The sequence below is a fragment of the Pezoporus wallicus genome, unplaced genomic scaffold, assembly GCF_028554395.1.
Source record: "Pezoporus wallicus isolate ANWC-B61680 ecotype Strahan unplaced genomic scaffold, APGP_CSIRO_Pwel_v1 contig_8376, whole genome shotgun sequence".
Taxonomy (NCBI): domain Eukaryota; kingdom Metazoa; phylum Chordata; class Aves; order Psittaciformes; family Psittacidae; genus Pezoporus; species Pezoporus wallicus.
Genome location: NW_026641603.1, coordinates 427249 through 446667, shown reverse-complemented (window position 1 = coordinate 446667; position 19419 = coordinate 427249). Strand labels below are relative to the sequence as shown.

Sequence of the window (19419 nt, the reverse complement as noted above, 5' to 3'; positions counted from 1 at the left end):
GCCTTTGGGGGGAGTTTAAATTAGGGTGAAAAGGGGCCGTCTGGGGATATTATTCACCCTAAACTAGGATATTGTGGAAGTAACAGTCCTTGATCTGCTGAGGTGGTGGCCAGAGCCCTCTTCGGCACTGACAGCGGTCCAGGGACTGGTGATACCGGGGCATCACCGCTTGCTCAGCCCTGACCGCAGCAGGTCCTAAACCCCAGCGAGGGGAGAAGCGGGGCTGAAAGCACCCAAGTTGGTCGAGCACGGGGGGTGCTGCACCCACCCAACCATGCTCACGCTGCTTGGCTTCCTCCTCCTGCCCATTGTGCCCTTACCTGGGCGTCCCGCTCCAGAGCCGATCTGGAGGCTTTAGCACAAGTTAATCTCATCAATCCCTTAATTCCAGGGACCGAAATAGGAAAGATCAGTAGGTCAGTGGGAAAAGCTCTTGGCCAAAGTTAACGTTAATGCGGAGAGAGGGCGAGAGGAAGAGCGGGGCAGAGAAAAGCACCCAGGGATCTGCTCCGGTCACGGCGAATCCTGCTGGGAAGCGGTTTTGGGGGTGCAGAGCACCGATGGGGCAGGGAGTCTCTGAGCGGAGGGAAGCTGCTCTCCCCCTCCCACCCAAACAACGTCCCCAGGATGACTTCGCTGCAGTTTAAATGCCGGCCTCCAGAGGCGAGGTTTCCTCTCACCCCGCTGCGCTGCCGAGCGGCTCTAATTAGGGCTTGGCAGGCTCCAGCCTCAGCCCTGAAGCACCTTTTTGGCTGCTGCTCTGGAAAAAGCCTTGCCAGAGGACTCAGCTTTTAATGCAGCCAAAGCCCAGGTGAGCTCCCACCGCTGCCTGCCTCGCCTGGGCATGGAATCGTGGAACCACAGAACCCCCTGGGTTGGAAAAGCCCTTTGAGCTCATCCAGTCCAACCATTCCCAGCACTGCCATTCCCACCACTGACCCATGGCACTGAGGCCTTGTCTCCACGCTGTGTGAACACTTGCAGGGACGGTGCCTGCAGCCCTGCCCTGGGCAGCCTGTTCCAATGCCTGAGCACCCTCTGGGGCAGGAATTGTTCCTCAGCTCCATCTAAACCTGCCCTGGTGCGGCTTGAGGCCGTTTCCTCTTGTCCCATCCCTTGTTCCTTGGGAGCAGAGCCCAGCCCCTCCTGGCTCCAGCCTCCTCTCAGGCACTTGTAGGGAGCCATCAGGTCCCCCCTGAGCCTTCTCTTCTCCATCTGAAACCCCCCGCTCCCTCAGCCCTTCCCCATCACACTTGTGCTCCAGGCCCTGCTCCAGCTCCGCTGCCCTTCTCCGCCCCACTCCAGCACCTCAATGTCTCTCTTGCAGTGAGGGCCCCAGAACCGAACACAGGATTCAAGGTGCAGCCTCACCAGTGCCCAGCACAGGGGCACAATCCCTGCCCTGGCCCTGCTGCCGCACTGGTGCTGATCCAGGCCAGGATGCTGGGGGCTTCCTGGCTGCCTGGGCACAAGCTGCTCATGTTCAGCTCCATCAGCACCCCCAGCTCCTTTCCCATGAGCAGTTTCCAGCCACTCTTCCCCAAGCCTGGAGCATTCCATGGGGTTGATGTGGCCCAAATGCAGGACCCAGCACTTTGCCTTCTTGAACCTCAACCCATTGGCCACAGCCCATGGATCCAGCCTGTCCAGATCCCCCTGCAGAGCCTCTGCAGGTCCCAGCCCCAGCTATGGCCCTGTGGGCAAGACCTCACAGCTCTGCAGTGCTGATGCATCCCGAGAGGGACCAGCCCGGAGCCTTTCCTGCATTCCTGGCTGCTTTCCCCTGGGCTGGGTGCTTTCGGGCAATAATATCGCTATGGGAGCAGTTTCCTTAAATCCATCTTTGTTACCGCAAGCAGCTTAGCGCCAGGAACGCTCTTCCGCCCTGTTCTTTTAATACGATCCCAGCTTAGCAAAGCCCCAGGCTTAGCCACTGCCCCTGCAGTGCAAGTGAGGAGAATTAAATAATATGAAAGCAGAAAACAAAGAGCTCTGCTCGATTTAAGCAGCTGGAGGGAGGGGGTCATGGGCTCTGCCCTGTACTGGGGTTACCTGAGGAGGGAGATGCTCAGGTGGAGGATACAGGCTGTGGCCCCTCCAGGATGCGGGTTTTGTGGGTCAGTGGGTCAGGGATGCTCTGATGCTTTCAGCCATCGCTCCTGCTGCTGGGGACCCAAGGGGGCCTAGCTCAGAGACACGCTCACCCTAAAGATTCCCGTTTTCCAGCGTTTTCCCATCTCAGGCTCTACCACAGCTGCTGAGTGGCTTTGGGGAACTCATTGCCCTTTGCAGAGGCAGCCTCCCATCGAGGAATGGATCTTGCTGGTCTTTCCCACCCAACCCACAGCACCGGTGCCTGGGCTGGTGCTTCCTGGCTGCCTGTGCTGTGCCGATGCGCCGGGGGTTATTGCTCATCCTCTGGGATAAGCTGTGGCTCCATCGCCAGCACCCGGCTCACCTTGGACTCCGCTCCCGGCGCGGCGTGACGGCCGCAGGGTTGCTGGGGAGACCGGTGGTTTATTTACCATCAGGGCTGCGATAAGGAGCGTGGAAGGGGAGGCGAAGCACATGGTGTCCAATGTGCCTGACCCACTTTTCCAGCGCCTGGGCATCGCTTGCCCTCGGCTATTGGATTGCAGTGGCGGAGGCGCAGGGAGCCCCGCTGCTTGCTGGAGCCGCTGTGCTATGAGGGCTTGGGGGGTCCTTGCCTCTGAGCCCCGTTTTCTCTGCACTGGTGGAGAGGAAAAGCATCGCTGGGCACTGTGGGTGCACCGTGGATGCACCGTGGCTGGGTGCAGAGACACGGGGACGGGGACAGAAACGCGTGTGGACGCTTGCAGTGCCCGGCTCCTCGCGGCCGTCCTTGGCCGTGGTCCCCGCCGTGGTGTGTCCCCCGCCGGCGCTGGCACAGTGGCCCAGATCTGCCATTCCGCATGGCTTCCCCGGCTGTCCCCGGGGCCGGGCGCCGGCAGGCAGGGCGCTCGCTCCGCGCCTGCCCGTAATCCAACATGACTCTTCCATTAGGGACGAGATGCCGGCAAAGAGCTTTTCAGTGTAGGAATTAACTCCTTCTCCCACCCTGCAGCTTCCAGACCTGGAGCTTCGGCTCTGTCTCCATCACCCGCATGGCCTGGGCTCTGCAGGATGCCCTCTGCCACCATCCCCGCTTTGGTGATGGGTCCCTGTGGGAGCTGGCTAAGCCTTCGCACGTGCATCTCCATCCTCCTCTGAGGATGCGGGATGAGAGCAGAGACCCAGCGTTGTGATACTGGAGGGTGCCAGGGAAGGGGCTTCACAGGCCCCCCCAAGGCAGCAGGAGGGGCCCCAGCCTGGCTGTCCCTGGCCCCAGCTGCAGCACCAGCCGCGTCCCTTATTGATCTCCTCTCCTGCTGTTAATTATCAGCTCTAATTCAGCCCGATCAGAGCCGTGGCTCCCTGCAAAGGGCCTGTCTCGTGGTAGCCGTCATCCCCACGGGGCACTGGGACTGCTGGCAAGTAAATGGCACCCAAACGGGGAGCATGGGGGGGGTTCAGGGTCAGCATCCCAGATGGGGGGGTGCTCGTGAGCAAGGGGACCTGCAACTTGGTGGGGACCGATGGCAGGGGGATGAGGCCAAGCCAGGAGCCAGCACCTGACCCCCCCCAAGGGCACAAATGTCCCAGCTTGGAGGTGGCAGCATCTCACATCCAATGTGATGCTGTGGGGGGGAGGACGGTGGCAGTGACTCTGCGGTGGCAGCCAGCTCCAGCAATAGAGGAGTGTGGGGTCAAAACACAGCCCAGGGACCACTCGAGGGCTACCCCTGCCCCAAGGATGGTCACCTTCCCATGTCAGGGCTGTTGCTCATGACCCTGCTCCCCTGGAGCTGCTCAGGTGACAGTGGTCCTTGGTCCCCTGCTTTGAGGACAGGCTCCAGCATCCTTTCAGAGAGGGGAGGCAAAGCTGATCTTGACTGATGCTGGCCCCTGGGGTGCCCGGCCCAGCCTCCTGCTCCTCCCATTTGATGGAGAAAACGATGGGTGAATGTGTTCCTTGGCCACCTCTCCCATCAGTGTGCTCGGAGCTGGGGTCTGTCCCTTGGTGGAGGTCAGGATCCCACCCATATCCTATTCTCTTCCTCATGGCCCTGGAGGGTGGCCCTGACTCCCTACAAGATGCCTGAGGGCTGGCTCATCCCCAGGGTACAGCGGGGAAACTGAGGCACATGGTGAGGTGGGGACGTGCAGGATGCCGGGGTCTGCCCGGGCAGAGGCAGGGGCTCTGGGGCATCATCTGAGCCACATCAGTGCTTGAGCCCAGTCAGGCTGCAGCATCCCTGTCCCTGCTGTGGGAGCTGGGGGCTCTGCTGCCCTCCAGGGCTTCATCTCAGGGGGTTTCAGAAGCAGCCCCCCCACCCCCCCAGCAGTCCCCCAAATGAAGGTGCTTGAGTAGGTCCCCAGCCAAGGGGACTGGGGGAGAAGGGGCTGCTCCAGGGCAATGTGTTCTTGCCATCAGCTCCCCCATCGCTGCCCTGTCACAGGCCGGATCCTGCATTATGCTGGGATGCCCCCATGGGGAGCTGAGCTGGATCCCAGCACCCCAGTGGCTGTCACCTCCTGTGGCCCCATTTGTCCCTGCAAGAAGGACTTGCAGCATGGGGGACAGCCCTGCAGTGGGCAGGGAGGGCAGGATGGGGATGGCTGCTGCCCCTGTCCCCATCCCTTGTGATGGACCCCACACGGTGCTTTGGGACATCCACTGAAGGCAGTTTGGGAGGTCACAGTGGAGACCCCAACCCTGCACCCAGGGTCTCCTGCTTCCCCCTGGAGCAGAGATTCCCAGCAGGACATGCCTGCTGCTCCTGCCCCGGAGCTCACCCTGCGTCATCACTGTGGGACTCTGGCTGCGGATCAGGGCATCATCACCCTTCTTCCCCACTGGACATCATCACCCTTCTTCCCCACTGGACACCTCAGACTTCACGGCAGGGTGGGGATGTGGTGGCAGCGGTGGAGGAAACCCTCCCAAAATCCTGGTGCAGAGCCACCCATGAAATATTCAGGCCGTTCAGTGCAATTCCTGGGTTGCCGTCGAAAGCACCATGAATATTGCAGGCAGGCATTAAAGTTTGATGGGTACCACGCTCCAGCACAGCCCCATGGACACCGGTACTGTGGGAAGCCCCTCTGCTGGGATGGGGGGCACCTCTGCTGGGTTCCAGCAACATTTCCTTCTGGTTTATCCCTAAAACATGTGGTGGTGATGGGCTGGGTCCCTGAAGTGCTCCAAGAACAACTGGGCTCAGATCATGGAATTATAGAATCATGGAATGGGTTGGGTTGAAGGGACCTTAAAGCTCCTCCAGCTCCAACCCCTGTCACGGGCAGGGACCCCTTCCACTGGAGCAGCTTGCTCCAAGCCCCTGTGTCCAACCTGCCCTTGAACACTGCCAGGGATGGGGCAGCCACAGCTTCTCTGGACACCCTGTGCCAGCGCCTCAGCACCCTCCCAGGGAAGAGCTTCTGCCTAAGAGCTCACCTCAGGCTCCCCTCTGGCAGGTTAAAGCCATTCCCCTTGGCCTGTCCCTACAGGCCCTTGAAGCTCCCCACCACATCCCTAGGACTGAGGGGCAAAGCTCAAGGCAGAGCCGCAGGAGGGTGCAAGGTCCTGCAGGGCTGGGGCCAAGCACAGTTTGTGGCCACCCCATCCCAAAGCCCAGCTGTGCTCCCACTGCCCCATCAGCCTCACTCTGCAGCCTGAGCGATGCCCACCCCAGGCACAGGAAGAGGTTTTCATCTCCCTGAGCATCTCGGAGGGTTTCATCCTCCATGTCATGAGCTTTCCAGGTCAGTCCTCACCCAGAAGGGACCATTCCCTTCTCCTCCGCCTGCTCTCATAACTCGGCTCTTCCCGTGTTTATATAAGAGCGACGTCTCCCGCAGACCGGGGAGAGAATTGGCTGGGGAGAAATAATGAGGATAATTCAAGTCATTTGGGAAGATGAGGTTTGTGAGGTGCCCAGCGTCTTCCACCTTTTACATGTTGTCTCTAATCATCCGCAATCTCGGATGGCCATTGATGGAGCTCGTTGCTGTGGCGACGGATGAATAGCCCTGGGATTGTACCATGCCAAAAAAGTGCTGTCCTTCCATCAAAACAACAACAACAACAAAAATATCATTTTGTTCAGGAAATTAAGCAGTTTGCAACCAAAGAGCAGCGTCTGAAAGGGCTCCCGCGTCTGTTCTTGCCTCCTGGCTCCCACCATCACGGTGGGGCTGTCAGGAACATGCCCGGCGCCCTGGAGAGCCCTTTGTGTGCGCTGGCCAAGGAGAAGGTGGTAATTGCGAGGGGGTTTCTAACCCACTGAGCCTGTTAAAAGGATTTTGTACCCCCCTCCCGGCTCTCTTCTTCCCCAGATGTGTGTCACGCCGGCAGGCAGCACGGGGCGCTGCGGCCAGGGGCTGGTGCAGCACTAGGTTAATGTGTTAGCTCTGCAGGGGTGGACCAGGAGAGGGAAGCAGTGATGGGGGGCAGCCGGGCAGGGTGTTGGGGCTCAGGTCCTGCTCCTCCCCTGGGCTCCCTTACAGGGAGCACTGGGCTCCTGCCATCCGCAGCCTCCCTGGTTTTCCATTTAACCAAGCAACATCTCCATTTCTCCCGTGCAGCACAACCTGAGCCCAGGCACTCTCCTTCCTTCCCCACTCCTCTGGGAGCATCTCCTGGGGTGGCAGAGCCTCCGAGGACAAGGCTGCGGGGCTGCGAGGGGGGATTTGGGGTCTGCTCAACCACAGCAACCTTTGCTCCAAGCCCCTGTGTCCAACCTGGCCTTGAACACTGCCAGGGATGGGGCAGCCACAGCTTCTCTGGGCACCCTGTGCCAGCGCCTCAGCACCCTCCCAGGGAAGAGCTTCTGCCTAAGAGCTCATCTCAGTCTCCCCTCGGGCAGGTTCAAGCCATTCCCCTTGTGCTGTCAATGTCCCTCTTGTCCTGCCACTTGTCCCTGTCAAGAATTGATCCTGGCTTTGGGTTTGCCTCTGGGGGTGGAAGCATCTGACCCTCCTGAGGCTGTGAACCACAAGCAAAGCTCCTGCCGCATCCCAAGGCCCATGCTGTGGGTATTGTCCATGCGCTGCCACACTGGGCCACGGCACATTCTAAACTTGCTGGCACCTTTGATGGTCTCAAATGCCAGCTGCCAGCAGCGATGTAAATGGTGTAAGTCAGAGCTGTGTGACCCCAACCCTCATCCTACGAGAGCACAAGAAACCAAACACCCTCAGGGCACGTGTCCAGCCGGCAGAACGGGAGAGCCTTGGGTGCAGCAGGGCTGGAGCCAGCCCCTGTGTGTTGGGGCAGCGCGGAGGAGCAGGGGGAAGGAGGGATGAAGACATGGGGAGAAGGCATTTTACAGAGGACCCTCAGGACGAGAAATGGGTCAAACTCTTGTGGTTCCAGCTCCCCTTTGGGTCAGAGCCTCCGACAGGGCTTTGCTGACCACCCCCAGAGCCCTGCACCATCACAGGGCTCTGCCAGAGCCAGATGGAGCCCCATCTTGGCTGCAGCGGGCTGGGGAGATTAACTCTGCAGGGAAAACAAGCTCAGCAGACGCTGCTGAGCTGAGCCGAGCCCGCCGGCGCGGCTGCGGCTGCATGCACATGCATGTGCCAGAGCCTACATGGGCACGCGTGTGCAGACATGAAGCGCTTGCGTGCGTGCAGATGTGTTTGGCCAAGCTGATGAAGCAGTGTGTCTCGTCTCAGGCGGGCGGGCAGGCTATTGGAAATGTGTCCTCATCCTTTAATTGTGCTGCTTTGATAGAAGTGATAATTGGCCAGAAATCAATGCTGTTTTGCTCCCATCCTGTCTCACCCGGCCCTCCCCTCTCCGGGTGCGTTGCTCCCTTTAGTGGAGTGACATTTAAAGGCTCTGCCATAATCGTTAGGTAACCCAGGCAGAGAAGATGCTTAAGAGGGGGCTCATGCAGCCAGGCAGCAGGCAGAGGTGGAGGCAGCTCCTCTCTTCACTGTCATGGCTCAAGGGCAGATGGAGATGATGCTCCAGAGCATGTCTGGGTGCTGTGGCAGTGAGAGCATTGGGTGACTGCAGCCATTCTGGGGGTGAGGGGAGAGTGGAGCAGGGAAGGGACAAACTCCGGTTGTGACAGCCAGGAGCAACCTCCCTGCTGCAGAGCATCATAGGACAAGGTGTGTCAATGATGGAAACCAGCCTGGTTTGGGTTGAAGGGACCTTAAAGCTCCTCCAGCTCCAACCCCTGCCGCAGGCAGGGACCCCTTCCACTGGAGCAGCTTGCTCCAAGCCCCTGTGTCCAACCTGGCCTTGGGGACTTGCATTGCCCAAGAGGGGCTCCAGTTCCAGAGGGGGACTCTGGGACCACTCAGGGATGCAGGGAGCTGGGGGTGTCCAGTCAGTGATGGGCACACGAGGGGTGACCAGACGCACAGTGATGGGCACATAGGGGGTGACCGGTCAGTGATGGGCACACGGGGGGGGTGACTGGACGCATGGTGATGGGCGCACAGGGGGTGACCTGTCAGTGATGTGCACACGGGGGGTGTTCAGTCAGTGATGGGCACACAGGGGGTGACCGGATGCATGGTGATGGGCACACAGGGGGTGGCCGGTCAGTGATGAGCACACAGGGGGTGACCAGATGCACAGTGATGGGCACATGGGGGTTTGTTCAGTCAGTGATGGACACACGGGGGGTGACCGGATGCACGGTGATGGGCACATAGGGGGTAACCGGTCAGTGATGAGCACACAGGGGGTGACCGAATGCACAGTGATGGGTGCACAGGGGGTGTTCAGTCAGTGATGGGCACACAGGGGGTGACCAGATACGCAGTGATGGGCACATAGAGGGTGACCGGATGCACGGTGATGGGCACATGGGAGGTAAATGGTCAGTAATGGGCACACAGGGGGTGACCAGATGCATGGTGATGGGCATATAGGGGGTGACCGGTCAGTGATGGACACACAGGGGGTGACCGGATGCACGGTGATGGGCACACGGGGGGTGTTTGGTCAGTGATGGGCACATAGGGGGTGACCGGACACACAGTGATGGGCACACAGGGGGTGTTCAGTCAGTGATGGGCACATAGGGGGTGACCGGACACACAGTGATGGGCACACAGGGGATGACCGGACGCACGGTGATGGGCTGGCGGCCGCGTTGCCGTGTGAGAGCGGCGCCACCTGGCGGTGTTCCCCAGCTCACGGTGGGAGAACGTCCATGAACATCCAGAGCTTGACGGCGGCTTGCAGGGGTTTTGCTCCCGGCTGCTTCCCGAGCCGCAGCACAGCCGGGCCATGGGTGCTCTGCCTGCTGGGGGCTGTGCTGGGCACCCCACCGCCAGGACCTGAATCAGCCTTGTGACGGGCTGGCTCACAGCAGCACCCATGCGGCATCCAGGGCTTGGTGGAGAGCAGCAGGAGCGGTTTGCAGCCGGGGATTCCTTCCAGCTGGAGACACCAGAGCATCACAGAACCATGGAATGGTTTGGGTTGAAGGGACCTTAAAGCTCATCCAATCCTAACCCCTAAGATCTGCCCCCTTTCAGTGCATCACAGCAGAAATGCCCCAGGGGCACTGCTGCCTGCCAGGTGTCCCCCCCCATAGACACGGTACAGGGTCCTGGACCCAAGAGCTGGGCATGGGCATCCCCAGTCCCCCTCCTACTACCTGGGGTAGAGCTGGCTGCATCCTGCCCCTATAGCTGGTGGGGGGCAAAGAGCATTGCCCACCCCGTCCTCCACAGATGGGGACATCCCCAGTCCTCTGCCCTATAGCCGGGGCCAAGGTCTCTCTCAGCCCCTATAGCTGGGGAGGAAGAGCCCCGCTCCCTCCCTTATAGCCAAGGAACGTCCCAGTCCCTGCAGCCCAGGGTAGCGGGGTCTCGCCCCCTTCCCATAGCCTGGGTCTGACTGCGCCCCAGTACCTACAGTGGGGGCTGCGGATCCCCTCTCTTGGAGCCCGGCTGTGTCCCACAGCCCTGTCCCCTATAGCGGGGCCCAGCCCCATCGCACGGGTCTGCCCCAGCCCTGCAGCCGGGAGCTCACAGCCCCACCGCTGCCCCACCGCTGCCCCACACCGCCCCACACCGCCCCACACCGCCCCACACCGCCCACGGCCCGGCCTCTGCTCCCGGCTGCAGGCGCCAGCCCCGTCCCGGCCCCCCCCTGTCCCGCCCGGGCCGGGCCCTCCCCGGGGGAGGGCGCTCGGGGGCCGCGGTCCCACGGCCGCGCCGCCATGTTTCCCGGCAGCCCGCCCTGCCCGCCGCCCGCCTGAGCCTCCCGGCGGCCGCCCCGGCCCGGCCCGGCCCGGCCCGGGGGCCGCCCGCCTCCGCCGCCGGTGAGTGGGGCCCGGTGCGGCCCAGCTACTGGGCCCTGCCCGGCTCGGCCCGACCCGAGCCGAGCCTCCGCCGCGCAGGCCGCAAAGCCTCGGCCTCAATTTCCGCCGCGGGCGGGGAGCGGGGCGCGGGGCCCGGCCGCGGAGGGTGGAGGCGGGGTGGGCACGGACCCAGAGGCCGCCGGGGCGACAGCGGCCTTCGAGCGGACCCCGCGGCCGGGGGGTGCGGGGTGGGCGGGTGGCGGCGGCGGCTTTCCCTGGCCGGGGTGTCGGGGCGGCGGCGGCGGCGGCGGAGCAGCGGGGCAGGTTCGGCTTCCCCCGCGGTTCATGGCAGGGGGTTTGCGGTCGGGCCGCCCCCGGGCCAGCGGCGCGGGGGGAGCGGGACTCGCCCGCAGCCGTCGCTTTCTTTCTCCCTTCAGGGACGCTCAGCGTCAGAAGCAGCTGAAGCCTGGCCCGTGTGTGGCAGCGGGTGCCTTCCCTTTACCTCCGTGGGGATTCAGCCTGCCGGCTCCGGCACAAAGGAGGCTCCCGGGGCTGCCGGTGCCGAAGCAGAGGAGCAGAGGTCGGGTTGGGCCGGGAAGTGCTCCTGGTCTGGTAATGGGAGCACTGGCCTGAGCTCTGCCAGCGGAGCCCCCGGTGCAGAGCGGAGATTCATATCACCAAGCTGAGGACAAGGAGGAATAACCCAGACCTGATCGGCTTCCACCCCACAGCAGTGCTCCTGGGAGGGTAATTATCTCGTGTTCCCGTTGTTTTATTCCTTTGGTGCAGCAAGGTTTGTAGGAGTGTGAAAGGAAGCAGCAGAGCGAGCTGTGAAGTGATGGATACTTGGTGCATCCCACAAAGGGGATCCCTGTTGCTCACAGCCTGGAGCCACCTACACCTGCCATGGTCCTGCAGTTGTCCTCTCCCCTTGTCCTCTGTTGAAGCTGCGCCAGCCACAGCCACATTGTTGGCACAGATTTGAATTGGTGTTTGTTGGTGCTGGCAGTTATCACTTACGGTTCTCATTTGAAGGAGTGCAGTGCCATATAGATGCTACATCATGTGTGGCTGGAAGGGGCCCGTTCCTGGGTCTGGAGAGGACTGCATGCGATCCAGAGAGACATTATTAAGTTTGATTTTAAAAGTAGGTTTCCCTGTGTCTGCTGCTTCCCCTGAGAAGGTGTTCCAGAGCCGCATCTCACTGCTGGGAAGAAACCTTATCCTTCTTCTCTGCCTGACTGCGCTAACATTCCCCTTATCCGCCAGCGTATGTCAGGAAGCACACGAGGATGTCTGAACAGGGAGGCAGTGGGTTCGTTTTGCAGCGCTTGCATCATCTTCCTGAGAGCTAATAAACTAAAGCAGGCTTGAAATGAAAACAGACGCCAGGGAGTGCGAAACGGGACTAACGAGGCTGGCGGGGGGCCCTCTTTGTTTTGGTGTGTGCAGGAGTTGTTAGTCGTGCTATGGGGGCTCTTCTTGAGTCCTGGGAGCCGGTTCCTGCTGGCTTTTTGGAGTGGCTCAAGGCCCTGGGACCCAAATCCTGTGGCTGCTTTTGAGCTGAGGGTATCCTGTGTCAGGGGGCTTGGATTGCGGTGCTGTGCCCCCGCAGGAACTGGGCTCCCTCTGGATCCTTTGTGCTCCTTCCTGATCAGCTGCAGCGTACAATGACCAAGCGCTCCGGCCCTAACAGCCCTCTCATTTGTGTTCCTGTTTGCAGCTCAGCACCTCGGAGGATCCAGGATGGCTCAGGAGACGAACCAGACCCAGGTGCCTCTGCTGTGTACCACAGGCTGCGGATTCTATGGCAGCCCCCGGACCAACGGGATGTGCTCTGTTTGCTACAAGGAGTTTCTCCAGAGACAGCAGAGCAGTGACCGGATAAGCCCCCCAGGTAGAGGGTTTTTGTCTGAGAAACCTGTCTTAAATGGGTGCAAACTGTGTCAAGGAAGTGGGCTAGAGCATGGCGCTGGTGCTGGCCACCGGCAGATTTGCTCCTAGAGAACTCACGTCTTGCCCTTTTTGTGCAGACCCAAGCTCCTAAATCAAAGACCCGAGCCTTTGAGCGCTTGTGTTCCCTGTAAGGGGATCATTTGTTTCCTTCCCAGTCCCAGCTGTTTGTGAAGCTCCATCCCAGTCAGCACCTTGAGTAAACTGGAGAACTTCGTTGTGCTAACAGTGATTTTTAGGTATTTCCTGCTCCCTGAGTCACACACTGACTGCTGGGAACCACGACAGATCCCTGGAAGGAAACTTTATTTGAAACCTTTGTATTAATTCTCTTTTCTTAGGAGAGCTGACAGTCAAAAGCAATGACACAAAAGCTTTGTTTCTGGCAGCTAAACGTAGCTGACACATCACCTGGGAGGCAGCTAAGTGCACAGAAAGAATGCACTTGCCATCATTAGCAGGATCTTCTTTGGCTGAGAGCCTGTGCAGATGCCCCGTGTACAGATTTTGCCATGACAGTGAGAAACCCCTTCTGGAGATCTTCCAGTTTTGTTCCTGAGTGTGATAATGGTTTTTCCTGAATGACCCACCCAAAATATGTATTAGGAACACAGCTCTTATGATGAAGAGCTTTCAAAAGACCCCGACTTAGATCCTTGGCTGACATAAATGAACATGCTTCTGTTGAAGCCAGCTCCTCTCAGCAGATGAGGATCTGGTTCTTGTACCTTGGAGAAGTTGCAAAGTAACGCTAGGTTCCAGGTATGTTGGGAGCTGCAGCACTTTCATTTCTACTGACAGGATATACTGATCTATACTGACATTTATAGCGATTTATGCTGATGCAGTGTGTGATTTGCAATGCAGAGAAGAAGGGGAATAAAAGAATGCTGGAGGTGTCATGGGTGGCTGAAGTCAGGTTGTACCAGATATTAGAAACTGTGCAGTAATAGAAGGCATTCAGCACACCTTATCAACTCCTGTGATAAACCCTTATCCCTCAAAAGGGAGCTAATGGATCCTGAGGAGCCACAGAGATCTCCATAAACAAGACCTGCAGTTCTTTGCTAGAAGAACTCATTCCTGATCTAACATAAGAGTAGGTAGCTGCACTGGTTCATGGCCAGGTCTGTCTAGCCTTGATGTGTTATCCCCATAGAAACCTATGCACAGATTTGGGAGGGAGAGTATAAAAATAGGGAAATTAGGAGTGATTCCAACAGGGCTGCACCCTCCCAGCTCCTGGTAAGGAGCAGGAGGTGAAAAGCCTGCTGAAAGCCCTCATCCTGCTTTCTCCTTGGCTGTCCAGCACCCGGGGAACTTGCTGACATTCTTAAGAGTTCACCAAGACTGTTATCTTGTCTTTTTAGCATCCAGTGGTCCCAACAGCAGCCCCGTGGCTTCGGATTCAATTGCAGGGCAGCATGTGGAGGGAGACTCCAGCCCTGAGGATGCAAAAGCCAGGTAAGGGCACAGTCTGGGGGTTAGATCTATAGCCATGCTAAAAGCCAGCTCTGGGACACAAGGGGTAGGTTCTCATCCTTAGTATGGCCAAGGGGATCTGTGAGGCAGGCTGAATCAAGCACTGTTGTGACCTTGGTTTATCTGGAAGATTGGTATGTCCTTCATGATCGTAGAATCCCAGACTGGTTTTGGTTGGAAGGGACCTTAAAGCTCGTCCAGCTCCAACCCCTGCCAAGGGTAGGGACCCCTTCCACTGGAGCAGCTTGCTCCAAGCCCCTGTGTCCAACCTGGCCTTGAACACTGCCAGGGATGGGGCAGCCACAGCTTCTCTGGGCACCCTGTGCCAGCGCCTCAGCACCCTCACAGGGAAGAGCTTCTGCCTAAGAGCTCATCTCAGTCTCCCCTCTGGCAGGTTCAAGCCATTCCCCTTGGCCTGTCCCTACAGGCCCTTGTCCAAAGCTCCCCGCCAGGTTCCCTGTAGCCCCTTCAGGCACTGGAGCTGCTCTGAGGTATCCCCTTCAGGAGCCTTCTCTTCTCCAGGTTGAGCAAACCCAGCTCACTCAGCCTGGCTCCATAGGAATGCATAGAGGATGCATAGTCAGGTTCCAAAGGGTCAGAAGTGGCATCCTGGTTCTCTTGGAACCAGTGCATGTTGTCACTAGCTGTGTTAAACTGTTCCATTTTAAGCTAGTCCTAAGTGAAAGGACCTGGTGATGATCCAGTCTGGAGGCTGCAACAGCAGGATTAGGGTCACAGTTGATAGGAAGGAACATAGTACTGCATTAAGCTGTACCATTGCACTCCTGACTCATAATTCTGTTTCCCTGTTCTTGGACTTGTTTGGATGGGCTGTTGCCTTGGCTTTGAGATATAGTTGGGTGGAAGAGGAAACTGAGATCATCACAGACTCACTCAATTTCATATTTTATTTGGTATATGAAGAACTTTGATCCCAGATCTCAAGGGGAATTTGCCTGCTGTGCTCCTGAGCTACCTCTGAGTATAATGTAATTAACTTCATGGGTTGAAGGCATCTCCCACATAACTGTTCATCAAAAGGAAATACTTGTATTTGTTCTGTGGTTTATTTGGTTGTTGCAAATTCTCCCAGTGCTCAGACTCCTGTGACCCATCAGATGACGGCCATGAGCATATCCAGAGAAGAAAACAGCAGTGAGACAGAAGAACTCATCAAGACAGAAGAAGCCTCATCAGCATCTTCCTCATCAGGTAGACTGATTGGTTTGGCCTTTGCACCAGTCTGAAGGACACCGATCTCACAAGTTGGTTTGAGCAGCAGGTACAATACTGGCCACTGACTCCAGGAGAGGGTTGTTACCTAAAGGTGCCCTTTGCAGGAGAGCTGAGGAGAGAGCTGTTTCCGAGGCAGGAAGGAGAGAAAATGCTGTGCCTGAGGGCAGGCCGATAGAGATTGCTTTGTGGGCTGAGGGCTGAGTAGCTGCCAGCCCTCGACTCTGGCAGGAGGATAATCTTCCATGACGCCTATCCTAGTGAATGGCAGAGAGCCCAGAGCGGCCCACAGCCTGCTGCACGGCTGTTGTTGGCTGCAGTTCCCTGCCATCTCGAGGGAGGGAAGGAGATGGATCCCAGCAGAGTCTTGGGAGAGAGGAGATGTGCTTGTGACAGTGCAGTTGTCACCCTGTGTGCTGGGAGGCATCCCTGCCCCTCAGAGGGCAGTGTAAACCCTGTTGCTTTGTTTGCCAAGTGGGTACCTTGAAGTGCTAGAGGAGCTGGGGTGTCATTACCCAGCAGGGTACATCCTCCACTCCTTGATGAGTTACAGGGTGAGCCATTGTGTTGCAGCGGAGCCGTAACCAAGTGACACTGCATTGGAGACACCTTCCTTTAGTTCAGCTGACAGCTTGCTAGCATTGAAAGCTAAAAAAAGACCCCAGGAGTTTTTGGTTGCTAAAAAACCCCCAGGCTCTAGTCACTGCATATGACTGTGCAGTTTGGATTTGGCACTCCCTTCTCTGCAAGCCGAGGGGACAATTTACAACAGGAGGATGAGAGACTATGTGACAAAAGAGGCTTGGAAGATCTGCCCCTTTCTCCTGATTGTGTGATGTTTAGAGAGTTGCTTAGGGTCACATCCACAAAGCACTCCCTGCCTCTGACTGTCTCCTTAGCCTGTTGTTGAGAGCAGTCTGCGCTGCAGGTGTGTATCTGCTAACAGTTGGAGCTCCTCCCTCCTGTTGACTTCTCTAACCTGCTTAGGTACTGTAGGAAATCCTGCTAAGCATCAGTGACCTTTAACAATCTGGCTTTCAGGGCTCAGTTTTCCTTTTGGTAGATTAGAGGCAGCGATGAGTATCTGCGTAAAGCATTCAGAGACCTACATATGAGGAACACTTACATAAGAGTCAGCCAAAATAATTAGTAGTACTTACAAGGGGTTAACTTTTTTTTCCCCCTGCAAAGATTAACTCTAGGCTCAGCCATGTGGTTGATTACTGTACATCAGCTAAGCTGTAGTGACTGTCCAGACGCTATGGCAAGCATAAGGTAATTCTACTTACCTTTTGTCAGCCAGAGCTAAACAGCATTGTGTTACCGTATGTATGCCATAGCTAAACCATAATATTTTTTTGGTGTTCCTGAGCCTTGGAATTAAGGAATTTGAAACAGAGGGAAAACATGAGGTTGTGTGGGGTGTAGATCTTGGTGGAACAAGGCAAATCTTCTGTAATAGATTGAATGGGTTGCTTGGTTTATCAAGCAGGGTAGTACAACTCTGGCCTCTGTTTCAGGTACTCTGCTTGAAACACCCCAGAACACAGCTGAGGGCAAGGCAGCCTCAGAAAAACCCAAACAGAAGAAGAATCGCTGCTTCACCTGCCGCAAGAAGATAGGGCTGACTGGTAAGACCCTGGCTGTGGGAGAGCTTGCCTGTGGCCCAGGTAGCCTGGGTTCATAGTCCTGCAGACAGAACTGCCCCTGCTCTGATGCTGCCTGTGTTCAGAGGGTCAGTGTGGGTCAGTGCCTGGAGGTACCCCTCCAAAAAGTACTTCACATCCACAAGACATGGTGCTGCAAGGGAGAGGGAGGGAAACTCCAACCTGCGGACAGGACAGTGCTGTCTGAGGCAGTATCCCGGGGAATCCGCTGCTCCCTGCCAGCCCTTGGATGCAGGGTTGCGGAACTGGATGGAACTGCTTGGCAAAAGCTGCTCCTAGCAGCAGTGGCAGTGCTCGCTGTGCATCTAATTCTGATCCCACAAGCAAAGGCAGCACTCGCTGTGTATTCTGTCAGAAGCAGAGGCAGTGCTCGCTGTAGATCCAGTTCTGTTCCTCTTGGAGTCAGTGATAAAGTTTTCATAATAGTAACGGGAACTGAGTTAGACCCAAACTGAAAATCTGACTCGAAAACTCATCCCATTTGTGAATGCACTGTTAGGTTCCTGAGAGCAGGATGGCTGTTGGCATTCAGCCTGGAAAGCTGAAGGGAGAGGTGCTGAGATGGTGTCAGGTGACTGGTATCAATAGGAAAACTGCCCCTGGAAAGCGAAGCAATTAACTTGGCTGTGGTTTCTTAATAAGAACATCATTCCCCTAAATTGACTCTGGCATTCAGTGTTTCCCTGGAAAAGGGGAACCCCAGAGCTGTGCAGTCATGCTGTTCAGTGGAGCACTCACCTCTCCTGGAGTGTTCAGCAGCCAGGGACTGCAAAATGTGCTTTGGTTCCGTTGGTGGAAGCTGAGTCTGGCCTGGGAGGTTTGCCCAGGGCTTGGGCTGGGGATCCCAAGCTTGCCTGGAGCTTGGAGGACCCTGTCCTAGAATAAACGTGGGTTTCTAAGCCTGGAACTGGGCAGGGTGCTCTGCCTTCAGCTGTGCAGGGAGGATTGTTTTCCTGGATTAGTGTTTCCTTAAGGGCTTCAAACCATGAGAAGATTCCTCTCCTTTAGGAGGCTCAACCTGCAGAGAATTCCTTGTGAATTCAGGGCATTCAGGATAAAATGGCTTTTCTCAGATAGGAGTAAACTGGCACCTCGTAGCAAGGTGTCTGTGGTATTTACAGCCTGTAGTTGGGAAGGTGGTGCTCTCTGCCTCGGTTTCCTGGTGTGCTGTGGTAACAGCAGCATCTCTGCACAGCCTTGTCTCCAAGTGAAGTGATTAAAGTATGGATTTTGAAGCCTAAATAGCTGAAAAGTGATCCTAATGAGGTGAAGGGTTTTGCTGCTTGCTGCCTTGCTGCTGGTCAGCTCAGATGCTGCTGCGTGACGCCAGGGGAGCCTGGCTCGGGGGCCTCGGCTCCAGCTCGGGCTGCCTGGAGGGCTGGATCAGCAGTCTGGCACTCTGCAGTCCTTGGCATGTCCCTTGTCCCTGGGAAAGCATGGAGAGCAGCTGCTGTGGGAGCGTTGCCCCTGCTGTGACAGCTGGGGCTGACCAGAGGGGAGCTGCTAAGCCAGAGGAAAGCAAAGAGCCACTTGTGGTCATCCCCCCACACGCAGACCCTTGCAGCAGCTGGGGACAGAACCCCCCTCCCTCATCTGTCTCTCTTTGTGCATTAGTGGGGCTTCCAGGCCTGGCAGGGAAGAGGGGGGGCCCTGCTGCCTTCCTGTATGGCTGGCTGTGGGTTCAGTGGCTTTGTCTCTCTGCTCTTCCTCCCTTCAGGCTTCGACTGCCGCTGCGGGAACCTGTTCTGTGCCATCCACCGGTACTCCGACATGCACGCCTGCCCCTATGACTACAAGGCAGAAGCTGCTGAGAAGATCCGTAAGGAGAACCCCATTGTTATCGCCGAGAAGATCCAGAAGTTGTGAAGGGGGCTGAGCAGCTCGAACTGCAGCCAGGTGGCCTGGTGCTCCTCCCCTTCCTCCCAGCCTTCCTCCTCTTCCTCCCAGCGCCATCCGTGGTGTGATGGGGACTCCAGCAGCACACACGAACCAGCACGCAGACATGGGGATTCCTCGCACCTCCTTGGCAGACAGTTAGTGTTCCTCCTTTCCCTTCCTGCCCATCCGACAGCCGCCGCTCAGCTGATCTGCTCCCAACCAGCTTCCCAAAGGAAAAGGGACTGTCCTGCCCCGCCACTCCAACGCTAAGACCTTCGGACTTGTCTTCACCGGGGCGGTTTGTGCATGTGGCAGCCAGGCTCTGCCTTTCCCTTCAGCCAGCAGCTCCGAGGCCCGCGAACCTCCCAGGACTCGCAGCCGGAGCCCATGAGCAGCTTCTGGACTTTTCCCTCTGCCCCAGGGTCTTTTGGGCGGGTGTAGGAGTGGGAGCTGGGCAACGCCAGCAGCGAGGCTGCCTTCTGCTCCCCAAGAGGTGTTCGGTCTCGGATGCACAAAAGATGATTCTGTAGTTTTAATGCTCTAAGTACCCTTCCCCTCCCTTTGCGACACTGTTGTGGCAGCACCGAGGTGGTTAAGCAGCAGAATACTGGCACAGTAAAGTTATTTTGTGGCTTGAAGTGATGTAGATGCACTCCTGGCGCAGGTCAGGACCTCTGGGGAAGTGCTGCTCGTTTCCCCGTGTCTCTGGCAGCAGGGAGGGAGCCTTCCAGGCTCCAGGGCCATGGCTGGGCTGCAGGATACCCTTGCCCCAGCCTCCTGTGCTTCAGCACCCCCTGAGTAACCACCAGCCACTTCCCAGGAGAGGTTTGTTGTCACCTTTCCTCTCCCCTCTGCTCCCTGCCTTC

The 19419-nt window shown here is 57.6% G+C and overlaps 1 protein-coding gene across 1 annotated transcript; it reads left to right on the top strand.

The window, feature by feature from the left end:
• The first annotated feature begins 10937 nt into the window (after positions 1–10937).
• LOC130607452 (AN1-type zinc finger protein 5-like) lies at positions 10938–19191 on the top strand. The gene is made up of 6 exons (XM_057424539.1): positions 10938–11087; positions 12064–12237; positions 13664–13757; positions 14869–14987; positions 16529–16639; positions 18393–19191. Exons 2-6 carry the CDS (start codon positions 12087–12089, stop codon positions 18539–18541), a joined length of 624 nt encoding a protein of 207 aa, XP_057280522.1. The 5' UTR covers positions 10938–11087; positions 12064–12086; the 3' UTR covers positions 18542–19191.
• Positions 19192–19419: the final 228 nt, after the last annotated feature.

Excerpts from the sequence above, each read along its gene's own strand:
- LOC130607452 (XM_057424539.1), top strand. The coding sequence starts at position 12,087 with ATGGCTCAGGAGACGAACCAGACCCAGGTGCCTCTGCTGTGTACCACA. Across the intron at positions 14,988-16,528 it reads ATCAGCATCTTCCTCATCAG|GTACTCTGCTTGAAACACCC; the intron begins GTAGACTGATTG and ends CCTCTGTTTCAG. Across the intron at positions 16,640-18,392 it reads CAAGAAGATAGGGCTGACTG|GCTTCGACTGCCGCTGCGGG; the intron begins GTAAGACCCTGG and ends TCCTCCCTTCAG.